The 13,647-nt window shown below is 44.4% G+C and overlaps 1 protein-coding gene across 2 annotated transcripts in view; it reads left to right on the top strand.

Moving 5' to 3' along the window:
- The window catches only part of Glis3 (GLIS family zinc finger 3), a 422,140-nt gene extending 409,014 nt beyond the window's left edge, over positions 1 to 13,126 (top strand). For both annotated transcript variants that reach the window (XM_021634256.2, XM_060388073.1), the window contains 2 exons: positions 7,991 to 8,173; positions 8,938 to 13,126. In XM_021634256.2, the coding sequence (XP_021489931.1) occupies positions 7,991 to 8,173; positions 8,938 to 9,074 (320 nt within the window). In that variant the 3' untranslated portion in view covers positions 9,075 to 13,126. The remainder of the gene's footprint in view (positions 1 to 7,990; positions 8,174 to 8,937) is intronic.
- Positions 13,127 to 13,647: the final 521 nt, after the last annotated feature.

Genomic DNA, 13,647 nt, shown 5'->3' with positions numbered 1-13,647 from the left:
TCACAGCAATATAAAGGTAGCTGGAGCATGGTTTTCAGATGGGTGAATGTGGAGATTCTTAATCTCCTGTCAGTGACCATGGGCTTTAACTTAAATCAGGTCCGCCAGGGAGGACCCACTGGACCAAAGGATGCCCCTCATCTCCAAGGTGCAAAGGAAGCTTTTATACTTTCAGTGGCCTGTTTTTTCTGTGCCCAGGATCTCTGGGTACAACACCCCCCCCGCCCCGGTTCTATCTTCTGACCTTGTATACTAATGCTGAGTGAAACTGAAGACTGCGCAGTAGTTAGGGTGACCACTGAGATGATGCCCTGTAATTGTGCAGAGGTGATGGCTGCAAGCACCTGTTAAGGGAAATGACTTTTTTAGAGAGAAAAGACACTGGTAAAGCTCCATCCCTTAACCCATGGTTAAAGTAGCACAGAGGTCCTGCCATGCCTGTGTTTATTGAGTGACTTCTGTATACCAGTGGCTGTTCTTACTCTGTGGACAAACAGTGACAAACTGACAAACTGGATGAATTCCCTGCCTTCATGGAACTTTTATTTTTCGGTTTTTTTTTTTTTTTTTTTTTTTTTTTTTTGTAGAAAAGCTATGAGTGAATAATAGATACATGCATTTATCATTTCTTAAGACTGCGTCTTGAGGCAGTTTTAGGTAGACAGCAGAATTTTGTGGAAAATGGAGGTTTTCAGCTAAATACCTATTCTTGGCTGGTAGGAGATATGTGAATACTTCTCAAGGGCAGAAGGTCAAAGATCTCCAGGGCAAAAATCTACAAAAAGCCACTGGAGTATTGAAGAAAATCCCAGGTGCCAAGGAGAATGGAGGTGTGTATTTCCTCTGTGTGTTCCTGCCTCTGGTACTCCAATAGGACCCTCCCACTTGAGCCCACCTCCATCCTTACATATGCAGTGATCAAATAACTAAAGAGAAAACCTCCACACTTCCTAGAGTAATCCACAAAATTACAGTCTGTCAAAGAATGATGGGTCTTAAAGGTCATAAATATACATTCTTCTTTCCTTGGCTAGAAAAAAACATATCAAAACCCCCAAGGGTTTCAAGAAGACATTACCGTTGCTGGGTCTTCTGTCCACATGTGGGCTACTCAGTGGTGTTGGCAGGAATGCCTTTCCACCGGGACTGAGCCTCAGTAGAGCTGGACGCAGCCTCCCACTTAGACCTCACTGTCGCAGGCCAGGTCAGACAAAAGACTCATGTCAAAGCCTCATGTTTAGCTCTTTGCTCTTCCTGGATACTCTTTTCTTTTCTTTATTTTTTTCAATGCAGTTTATTCAGGAACCTTGAACAATCATCTGACCCTGGGGAAAGCCAACCCACAGCTTAAATAGCCTCTGGGTAGCCAACCCCAGCGTGCCATGTGGGCAATGCAGATAGGTCCACATACATGGAAGCAAGCCAGATCCTCAGCCTTAGCCAAATGTGGAGTTGTTCGCGACAGAGAGCACTCACCATCGGGAAGGTGGAAGGCGGAAACCAGCTCCATCTTTAAGGCGCGGCATTACGCAGCTCTCTACAGTTCCCCATTTTTGTTTTAGATGCATCAGGCAAGAGTAGAGGTCTGATCTCTGATATTAGAAATAAATTGGGACTTTGTACCGATGTTCATTTAGGTGTCATCCACCCAAAGAGCATCAGACCCGTCTGATACCTTTTTCTCAGAGGCGGGACCTGGGGCATCAACCCACATGCAATCAGACATGCTCTTCTCTGGGTCCAAAGCAGCTGACCCTGAGTGCAGTGCTTAGCCTCGCATCCTGAGCGTAACATTTTAGCTTTTTATGGTAGCCAACCGTGCTTGGGGAGACTGTCCTGCTTCAATGGCTGTAAAGGCCTGAATGGTCATGGCTGCATTATGCTGTTGTGAGACTCTAATCTTGCATATATACCACAGGCCAACCAAGGAGACCAACACCAGAAGGCCTGCTAACGCTCCCATGCCTGCCCATTCCTTCAGATGATTCATGGCTGCAGCAATCCATGGTGATAATCCTGTGGCTAGTCCTGCGTCCACTCTGGTAGAATTTACCGTGACAATGGCCACTCTCAGCTGCTCCATCGTAGTATCAAATTCTCCAGTCCAATTACCTAAAACATAGCTAGACAATTGTTTAGACAGATTTGCAGCACAGGGAAAATTCTTACGTTGTATGCTAGTGACACAAAGTCCAGCATACTTTCATTGACAGCCAAGTTGAGCGATTTGCCATAGGGTATCAATTTGCTCCTGCACGAGGTCAATCCTCCAATTGAACACCATCAAGCCTCCTTTTAGTTGCACATTAATTTCTTTTTGTACATCTAAGGCATGAGCCTGGATACTCTTTTCATCTCTTCATTTCGGCTATAAAGGCGAGGTATGCCAACTGCTCTATCTCTGTTTGGGAACATTTCCCTGAACTATCCAGTGCCGTTCCTGGCTGATCCTCACACCACAGTCAAGGAGCACAAGAGCTTTGCTTGGCCAGCCTGTATGTAAACAAACACAGCGTGGGACATGACTGCGCCTTTGCAGGGAGCAGTCTGCTGGCACATACTCTGCCCTGTTGATGCCTCACAGCACATGGCTCAAAGACCGGACACCTTCCCGTGATATTCCCACTCTGTGTGCATGGCAGGGTGAGTCCAGATTACAGTGCACACAAAAGGTGTGACATGAATTGTCTTCTGCTGCTATTGCTTCCTAGAAAGAAAGATCACAACAGCATGGGTGAGTACCCTGGCAGTTTGGCCTAACACAATACTTCACTTCCCGAGGGGCTGTGGGTGGCTTCTGTTTACTTAGCTGTGTATTTATACTCAGCTTCCTTTCCACAAGACTCCAGTGCGGTTAATGTCAGAAACAACAGATACAACAATGTAATGTGCTTACCATCTTGAAAGCCAGACTTTATTTGGCTTTTATTTCAACCCTCAGACAACCCTCTGTTTTTCTTGTTTTTGTTTACATTTGTCTGTATCATGCACATAATCATGCACGCACATGTATGTGTGCATAATCAGGAATTTAATTGGGAACATTGATGAACCATGGCTGGCTGGGCCTGGGAATCTGAATTTATCTAGAACTACTCTGCCTCTGTAGTGCTGTGAACCATGTGTGGCCCTGTGTGAATCGTTTTAAACTGAATGGAAGTCAGCCAGCTTCATTTTAAATGTTGGATAACTACACAGAACCACTACACCGGACAGTGCAGACAAGCACCGCCATGCCCAAGGAAGGAACCTGCTGGCAGCAGTGCCTTAGACATCTGCTCCTCCCTTCAGTGACTTCCTCTTCCACTTGGGAAGGAAATCAGCACCTAGCCTCAGAGAAGTGACCGTTAACTTCGTTCTCACTTGTAGTCAAAGGACCTCAGGAACCCTCTGTGACACATTGTACAGCTTTTAGGAATGATTATAGTGATACATGAAGAAATTCTCAGGCAGTACGAGGGAATAAAAATAAGATACAAATAATCGTATATATATTAATTTATATATTAATTTGAGCCAACTTGCTAAGTAATCAATTCCATTATTACATTTTCACATATATATATATGTATTATACACACACACACGTGTATGTATGTGTGATTCAAAGTAGTTCAAAGTTGTGAAGGCATGTATTTGGCCATTTATCAACTATGTAAATAAAGATAATTTCTTTCACTCGTTGTTTTGCCAACGTACATTGTTATAATTAGCCCCAAATCTTTTTATAATTAGGAAAGCAAGTTCGTTTTTAGAAAGAAAAAGGAACTTGCCAAAATTGAGATGAGGAGGAGGAACAAGTCCCCTTGATCTTTTAGATGCTTCTGTTTAGGTGAAACGAGATGAACTTTGCATCTGTTCGTTTCTGTTCTTGGAAGTGAAGAACTTGTCAAAAGGAGGGATGTTGTTTGTAAATACCTGTGGTGGCTAACATTTCTTGTCAGTTTATGTTGGTTTGTGTGTCCCTGCTCCAACTCCAATATCAGTCCTCCAGAACCGGTACTGTTCTCTGTTTCCTCGGTTTCCCCAGCAGTACCTGAACCAGCCCTTGATAACCATTACCAACTGACTGACAGACTGGCTGACCTTGCCATCGCTCTTAGGTTTTCTGCTCACATAATGTGTTAACATCTTGTCTCATTTTGCTTTGGGTCTGAGAATTTATGCTCTTACCAAACTTGCTGCTTGAAAACCAGCCACTGGAATATAGGAACCATTCATTAGAAAATGAGCTAGGCTGTCTCTAGGTTTGTATGTGTGACAGGATCCTAAAGGAATCTTTTTTTTTTTTTAATCTTGTTAGTTTTATGGAAATAGCAGTGGAGGAGAAAATGTTAAAACTCCTTGAGCTGACTGGCCCTGCCACCCACAGCAGTCTATTCAGCGTCTCTGTGCTGACTACCTGAAGGGTAATGAAGAGCTATCACCTTCGCCTTTCCTGGTTAGCTATTAGAGTAATTAAACGTGCTTGTGAGGACATCCTGGATTTTGATAGCTTCTCAAATCAAGCAGAGTTCCCAGGCAGGAAGCAGAGTCTTCTTTGCTCTCTCCTTCCTTCGGTCCCAAGTGGGAGACGAAGCCTGGAACCCTGGGTGTCACTGGGTCTATTTTGCTGTATCCCAACCTGTTTAAACTTAGACACATCACAACACCAGAATACAGACTGAAGCAAGTGACGCTGCCGCTCCCCCTCCGAAACAGGAAGAAAGATAGGAAAAAAGAATGAATTAGTTTTCACAAAAGGCCAGTGAGTGTCTCGGTGGCTGCACCTGAATGATTGATGTCCCTGTTTGGAGAGCCGTGGGAGCTCAGTGAAAAATGCCTACTCTTCTCGGAAAGGTAACGTTACCCTAAGGAGTGCTACAAGGGGATTTATGGGTGACAAATTTGAATGGAGCCAGCCTGGAGCTGTGCGTAGCAAATGCCTGTCACGCTCAGTAAGGAGACACTGCATTCCAATAGACCGTGATGATCAGTTCTTCTGGATGTACCCAGACTGCCCCTACACGCACCTGACTACAGGGACGCAAAGTCAAGCTCTGTCAAAGGGATGACCCACACCAAAGATCCAAATTTCTGGCTAACAAAGTGCTTATACTTCTTCTAGGCCCACTGAGGCGAGTGAAGAAGTCTTGGTCCATGTTCTTTCATGCAGTGTCCGAGAACCATAGCTCATTTCTCCAATGAGCCCATATTATCCATTCTTTTCAGCTTGTGATGTACCTTTAAGATTACAGTAATTTATTCTTAGTTCCATGCCAGTGTCTATTACCTGTGGTTTCATCTGTCCTCACACTTGTTTGTTGAAGACATCTTGTCTTTCTGAAATTTTAACTTTCTATAATCAATTTTATCTTATTTTTGAGAACTCTTATTTTCATGGTAAGGTGATATTACTTTTAATTTTACATATATATATTATGTTATCAAAATACAGGGATCATTATTATGTGCTATATAAATGTTAGCTTCTATAATTTTTTATAATAACTCAGTGTAATTCTGTCACCTCCATTAACACTGTTTTAGAGGTTAAGACAAAAAGCAAGACTGTATAGGAGGTATGTATTTTAGTCAGGATTTGAACCCAGGTGGTTGGACTCCAGATCACTTGCTTCTCAGCACTATTAAAATCTGGGCAGAAATAGAACAAAAAAAGACAACCAATGAATAAAGTATTTTGCTGTCTCCATCTTATGCTTAGACTTAGGGTGGAGACAAGCTGATCTTAGACAAACTGACCTTCCATAAAATACTCAGTTCTGGTTATTCCTTTTTATTTTTAAATTTGTATCTGTTCATTTTATATCCTGATCGCAGCCCCGTCCCTTTGGAGACGGCACTGGCTGGTATTGTCAGGATGCCTGATGAGCATTATTTGGAGGGCCGTTCAGTTCTGCCACCAGGGAAGTATGGCGCCTGTGTTCTGCCACTCTCTGGTGCTTGGCCATTTGGCCTCCGGTGTTGTCGTCATTTGTGTTGTAATGACTCTCTTGGCAGAACCTGCACTTTAGCATAGTCTTTTAGGATTGCTTCTCAGTCCAAGAGATTAAACCCATGGGTGTACTTACTTGTAGTTGGAGCTACTCAGGCACTTGCCTTAGGATCTGGAAAGTGGAATCTACTTTTCTTAAGTCTACAAGACTTATGTCTCCACTCAGTCTTCAGCCACAAGGAATAGAGCTTTGCCAGTGTAATACAGAGACCACGAAATGTGACTGTTCCTTTAATGTCTGTTTCTTGGCCAGCTTGGACATTGACTTCCTTCATTTTGGTTGGTTGTTTGAAAGTTATCTGTTTGGGTCTCTGCCTCTCTCATTTAGAAACATGGAAAAGCCTCTGGGCATCAAAAACAGAAATCACTATCTTCTCTTCCTTCCTGCTTAGATGTGGAATTTCCATAGATGTATCCTTAGTATAAGCTGTGGTGATGATCTACCTTTCCCCGAACCTTATGTGAATATTCTCTATGGATTTGATATGAAATGCGCCGTTACTCATTTGCAAAGGCTCATGAGAGCACGAATGTGTCCTGCGCATCCATCTGTAGTCTGTCTCCGTCTTACATCATAAGTTCCTCAAGGATGGGGTATGTATCTTTTTGAGCAGCAGTTAAGCACAGTTTTGGTAATATTTACAGCCCCTTAGAATAGCCCTTAGGCAAGGTGAGCCAGGCTTTTGCTAGACAGCTGAAGGTTCCAAATGAGCAATGAGAGGAGTGCATTTGCAGTCGGGTGTGTGCACCTAATTTCCCTGGTTCTAAAGAGAGCTAAAAAAAAAAAAAACAAAACAAAAAAACAACAACAACAACAACAAAAAAAAAACCCAGCACCCTCTTCCCTCCTGAGGGGGTCCTCAACAAAGCTTCCCAGGCTTAAGGAGAGACAGCTCTAAGGCGGAAGACATGTGAGACCAGCGTTCCCAAGCTGTGTGAACTGGTGCTGTGTCTCCCTCAGTTAGTGTTTGAGGGCGGAACTGTAGGGCGCTTCCTCTACGCATCCCCTCCTCTTCTTCACTCAGAACAAAATCGTCACATCAGTAATGACTGTCATTTCCAAAGCACTTTAGATGGAACATCATAGACCTGCTTCCTTATCCAGTGACCCGGTCGGTGTGCACAGTAGCCTGTGCCGCAGACAGTGGCATTCTCATTTTCAGCTGAGAAAACACAAAATGCTCAACGGCGTTGGAAGCAGGAGAGCCTCAACTCCCCCGTCAGTAGAGTGTGGAATCAAGATTACATTATTAAAAATTTTTAAAGCATTTTACACGCTCAGATAATAATCCATTGATACACACCATCGCACTATAACACAGGCAAGAGAGAAAGGGGAAACAGTAAGAAATCAGGAAGGATGTAGAGCATCATAGAAAGGACCAAGTGGGAAGGCAGGAAAATAATGTTGAGTAAGACCAGAAGTGAAGGGAGAGATAAACCATGATTGTCCCAAGGTTAGTGGGGATCTTCAGGCATTAAGATAGTGCTCATCATTTCTTTATCATGTTTATTTATTCCCTTCCTGTTCTCCCCTTACTCTGCAAGGATCAGCAACAGTAATAGTGAAATAGTTTCCATTATATCCAGCTGTGGGGTACTGTGAATCTATGTAAAAGCAGGAAGAAGATTAAATGGATAGATAGGTCTGTGCTGGGTTTGGTTTGTTTGTTAGTTTGTTTGTATTTATTGTGGGCATGATTAAGGATATTCTATGGAGTTTTGTCACATCTGTAAACAGCCTGAAATGTAAGATAAAGGAAGTTAAGATGCATGCAAATCCCAGTGGAAGGGGCTGGGGTGAGAACAGTTCTTCCTAAAACCTTCACAAGCCAGCAAGCGTTGAATGCAGCTCATCCAAATGCTCGGTTAGAAGGCATCTCAGGTGGTCTACCATGCAGAGGCATTTTGACAAATAGTCCGACTCAGTGAAGTTCTTCCTGGTTAGGGATGGATTCTGCCCTGAAATAACTCGTTGCCGTGATTGTGTTTCAGGATTTTATGGCCAGCTGCAGACATTCTGCCCTCCGCATTATCCTGACTCCCAGAGAACTGTGCCACCCAGCAGCTCCTGCAGTATGGTGCCTTCCTTTGAGGACTGCCTGGTCCCCACATCCATGGGTCAGGCAGGGTTTGATGTTTTCCATAGAGCCTTCTCAACACACTCAGGCATTACAGGTGGGTGTCCGTGGCTTAGCCGACAGGGTGAGAGAGAAGCCAGGTGCTTTCCCTGTGGCTGGCAGGGAGCGTACAGAATCCAGTTCAACTATCCCTGACTCATCTTTTCCTTGCTCCCTGACTCTCACCCTTTCGTTCACCTGCGCAGGAACCAGAATTTCTCCCGTGGGCTGTGGCAGCGTCTCCCAGTGCAGCCCCTTATGTTTGCCTTTCTGTCCCGTTTGGCATTGCCTGGTAACCCAAGTGGTAAATTGAGTCCGTTTCTTTCTAGAATATCTTAATAGTGTCCAGTCTCAGCAACTCGGGAGCTGTCTTCTCTGGCCCAGCACAGAGGCTTCATGACTTTACGCAGTATTTAGTTAGGTACTCCAGACTTCCTGCACTTGTCTTCCCTACCTTTTACCCTTGTCCTGGCTTACACTCACTCTCCTTATCCCACATGCCCCCCTTCACTGCCCTAGCTCTTATCACCTTCTTTTGAGATAGTCTTTCCTTACTTCGCCATCTGTGAAGCCCGCTCTTCCCCATGACTCTACTCTTGTCCCCTTTCTGAGGTCATCCTCATTCCTCCCTAAAACACTTTTACTTCTGCTGAGGCCATAGTTTGTGATATGGCACGTTTTAGCGTGCCCCGTGCAAACCAGCCTCTTCTCCTATTCTGTTCCTTGAGGACACCCCTAGCATCTTGTAGGTGGCATGGATGTAGAGGCTAGCCACTGAGGCCACCTGGAGCAGGGGCTAACTGCCTTTGTTTTCCCTTCCAGTGTATGACTTGCCTTCAGCTTCGTCAAGCCTCTTTGGGGAATCTCTTCGCAGCGGCCCTGAAGATCCCACGTTCTTGCAGCTCAGCGCTGTGGATCGCTGTCCTAGCCAGCTCTCCTCTGTGTACACCGAAGGCTGAAAGGTCCCTGGGTCCCTCCAGCACAGCCAGGATCTTTAAGTCACTCGTCACCTCTAATTTTCAAGACTCTCACAAGCTGTGTGAAGAATGTCAACCAAATCCATGGAGCCAGTAGGGTCACTAGGTCTGTGGAAGGCAGGACTGGATGGTCAGGTCTGGCTTTTGGGAATGCTTGCACCTTTTCTGTTTTCCCTCCGTTTGCTGGGCCAGGTGACCAGCACGAATTTCTGTTGAAAGGGAATTTAGAGTTACTTCCTGGCTTTCAGCTCTCAACAGACACTAGTGAACATGCACATGAACTGGATGATCCTTGCTGAAGAGTCAAAGAGAGGAAGACAGCCTCGTTACCAGAGACATAATGTGCTGCCTCACCCGTGTTTTCTCTCATGACTGAATGATGCACAGCCATGAACGGTGAGGGCAGTCTTATGCCCGAAGCATGGTGTGGCTTGGACTCTCTCAAACTGGCTTTTCCCATTTGTCTTACCTAGCCTGTGCTTCTCAGTTGCGCCTCCAGTGACAAAATAAGGTCTTCTATTTGGCAACCTACTTTGTTTTTGAACTTTAAAGACCTGTTATTTACATCTGCTTTCAAAGGAAAAATATTTAAAGGTTTGTTCTGTTGGTAGAAGTCATTACCATTTTAATCACCCCCAGATACATATCACGGCTATACCTCTTCCTGGCCTAGCTTTGCAGTTTAGCAAAGGTTATCTGTGGGAAACAAGATGATCAAAACACAGGCACACACACAGGCACACATGCACACATGTGTCCGCCTCCAGGACTATGGCAAGAACCCTCATATGTTGAGTGTGGTGGTGTACACCTTTACCCCCAGCACAAGGAAGGCACTTGAAGCTAGCCTGGTCTACACAGTGAGTTCCAGACCAGTCAGAGCTACATAATAAAACCGTGTCTCAAGAAAAACTACTCTCATGTATTGATGGCTCTGTAATTGACCTTGAAAACCTTTTCACTGGAACGGTTCATGCATTGCTCTGGTGCTCTGCCTGGGACAGACCAGGAAACGGAAGAGCTGGCACCCATGGAGTTGTGTGGAGTGTTCCAAGGGCACCTGTTGCCCAGTTATTTTTTGTGGCTTCTGCCCAGTTCCTTGAAAGGATCCACTCACCTGTGTGTCTCCTCTATATGGCTTTCTCTGCTTTTATACATTTTTTTTCTTCCTCACTGTGGCTCAGACGTGGCAATCATTCACCAGATTTTATCAGCTCTTGGGAAAGATTCAGGGATGTGCAAAAAGTACACATCTCAGCTTTTCAAAAATGAGACTAATGTCTATGGATTTTTCAAGATGGTTTTCAAGAAAGAGACATTTTTCAAGAAAGAGACATTTTGGAACTCTGCTTAAAAGGCCTGGGATTTTTCACATAACATAAAACCATTTATTTTTTTTTTATGATTAGCCTAAACAAGACCTCATTTCCTGGTGACACTTTTAGAGAAACACTTTTAAAAAGACCCTATGTTCTAGGACAAATGCTACACAAATAGGCCATACTCCAAAAACTTGGCCAGCTCCAACAATCATGTTTTAGGACTTTACTTTTTCTCTTCTTCTTCTTCTTCTTCTTCTTCTTCTTCTTCTTCTTCTTCTTCTTCTTCTTCTTCTTTCTTCTTTCTTCTTTCTTCTTTCTTCTTTCTTCTTTCTTCTTTCTTCTTTCTTCTTTTAAACAGAACTGAGGCCAAGTTCTTCAGAAACTGAGATCATCATGATGTTCAATGACACAGTTAAACAGCTCATGTCAGACCTCAGGTCCCTAGACTGCTCGTATCCTAATAGACAGAACTATGAGTCTGGCCCCAAATCAGCAGGCCTCCACTTCATCCCATGATTTGCCCCAAGATGCCGCTAAATGGGGTTGATTAAAGAACCGAGTGTGGGTTATCTTCTTACGCACATTGTTTGGTCTGGTGTTGCTGAAGAGGCCATGCCCTTAGGGGAAGCCATAATGTAAGCATCTGAGTCACAAGGCTTTGGATTCTCTTTGGTCTTCTGAGCTTTAAGGGCTTCCTCTGCAGGTGAGCACTCAGGCTGCTAGGAACTACCAGCCTTCTAGACCTTGTGGGTTGCTGCGCTTGGTCTAAGCATGAACACACATGCATCAACACTGCTTGATTAAAAACAACCCTCATTTGACCCCTGTCACACTCTAGAAAGAACGGAGACCCCACTCTTACGGATTTATTTAAGTAGGAGGAGAGTCATGGCAAGCAGTGCACCACAGGACCGTGACAGACAGCTCTTCCAGTGGTGGAGATGTGAGGCTTTGTGAGCCAGGATCTGGACTTGTGGCCATTCTCCACATGGCACTGTTCCTGTTCTGGGTCACCTAGGTAGGAGGGAACCAAGGAGGATCTGGTGTCAGCAGGGTCACTAGGTCAGACCTCCAGGCCCGACTCACAACCCCAAAGAGATATCCTTGCTGTCAGGGAAAAAAAAAAAGTGTGCCTGGAGCCAGGCCCAGTGCAGCCTGTCAGAGGCCCTCCAGTGTGTTCTGGTCTGGGAATGGCCTAGCGACATGGCACATTCAGGGTCCTTCAGAGTCCTTCAGATTGCACAAGCTGTCTGTCCTTGCTTTGGCCTTTTGGGTCCATCAGTATTTTGAAACAGTGAAGTCAGAACTCAGAAACATAAATTATTCCCTTCTGTTTCTAGGCCCTTTCTGTCCTGATGAGCAACAATTCTCATATACATCCAAATGGAATCATCATTCCCCTTTAAAAACAAAAAATGCAAACAACAACAATAAAAACTAGTGCTCCTGAAAACACACAAAGCCAATTATCCTATTACGCAAAAAAGATCAGTCTACCTAGAGACATTTCATTCTTCATCCATTGCAGTAACTTTCTAAAGAGACAACATCAAACTACCGTTTGGAGTTTGCCCTCTTACCAGCACTTAAGAACTGCTTAAATATTTCCCGGCCCTGTGAGCGATGGTCCCTCACATGGGTCTCCACCCCATGGCCCAGGTGAGTGACTGATAACCAAGGTACTATGTGATATCGTCCATCAGAAACCTTGTTTTTCACTTAAGAATCGGTCCTCAAGAGACCCAACTGCCAAAAGCACTAGTTCACTTAAACAAGCTCAGAACAGGGCTAACCAGTCTCCCTGTCACAAACTCTTCCCCACAACGCACAGATACACCCTTAATGCCTGGAAGTATTGATAGTGTTCAGTTTTATTATTTGGTGTTTGATTAGATTTGACTGTGTAGACCAATGTTGTTATTGCTGTGGATAAAGTAACAGAGACAGGGAGAAAGAAAGAAACAAACTCGTTGGATGCAACGGTGAGTGTAAAAGTGGAGAGATTTATTTTATACAGATAGAGAAGCCTCCTCTGCAACGTTGCTGACATAAAGCACTTTGGGGGAAACAAAAGTGGAAATGTGTTTTCCATAAATCACACAGGCCCTCGTACATTGTTATATATGCTCACGTAGAGAAACAGGCTACGTATATCATCCTGGATATGGGCCGGTTTGACTGTAGAGGCACATGTGGTGCTTATTGTCGTAAATCTTTTAAGGAATTAGGTACACTTTTTTTTTCTATTAATATGTATAGTTTTGCGATTTGTCACAGTTATGTTTCATATAATCGTAAGTTATTTTGTCTTGTTTCATGAAGTCCTTTTTTATGTCAAAAGTGAAATGAAGGGATTGTGTACTTGGCACAGAATAAAACTGGAAATAGAGGGTGCCCCTCCGGCCTAAAGCACTCCTTCAGCGCGTCACTTTGAAACACAGCGGCATCCAGTGTTGTTTGTTTGTTTGTTTTATTGTTCTGTTTTGTTCTGTCACCAGCCCCCTCTGTATTGGGGATGGTAATTATAATTAAGAGCAGATGGGGGTGGGGGTTCCAAGGCCAGCTTTAAAATGCCGCATCGCTTTGGGCCAGAACTGAAGCCTGGATTTAATTATAGATATGAGGACGAAATGGCAGTAAAAATGAATGTCTCCCCGAATCCTTTACATGTTGGGAGTGTCCATAAATAAAACATGAAGTTTTATTTCATCACATTTAATTAAAGCTTTTATACATGTTTTATTGGTTATTCTATTAATCCACTTCACAAACTGGATAAATGTGTGCAAGGGCCGGGGGTTTATTTGTGCTTTCAGTGCAGCGCCACATCATGCTTCAGCAATGCCTGCCGTGCCTGCTAGCCCAGGTGCTCGGCTTCCATGCTGGTGGGAGGGGTGGGCTTTCGGCTCCATTTTCCTAAAGCCTTCTGGAGACAGGCACAGCTCCATCAGCTTCTGGGATCGGGGTCAGAGTCCCTGGTGCCCTGTGGGAACGCTGGTTCCTGCCCTGGCGTTCTGCTCGCAGAAGCCCAGCTCACCCCTAGTTGTGCCCTGCCTCCTCTCTGCCAGTGGTTCTCCACCCCTGGGTCAGTGTTCTGCATATCCGAGATTTGCATTACAGCTCAGCGCAGTTACGAATTGCAAAATTATAGTTATGAAGTAACAGTGACATAATTTTACGGTTGGGGGTCACCACAATATTTGGAAAACTCTTAAAAGAATTGCAGCATTAGG

The sequence above is a fragment of the Meriones unguiculatus genome, chromosome 1, assembly GCF_030254825.1.
Source record: "Meriones unguiculatus strain TT.TT164.6M chromosome 1, Bangor_MerUng_6.1, whole genome shotgun sequence".
Lineage (NCBI taxonomy): Eukaryota > Metazoa > Chordata > Mammalia > Rodentia > Muridae > Meriones > Meriones unguiculatus.
Note: the sequence above shows the minus strand (reverse complement) of the source record. Positions and strands in the feature narration are given on the sequence as shown.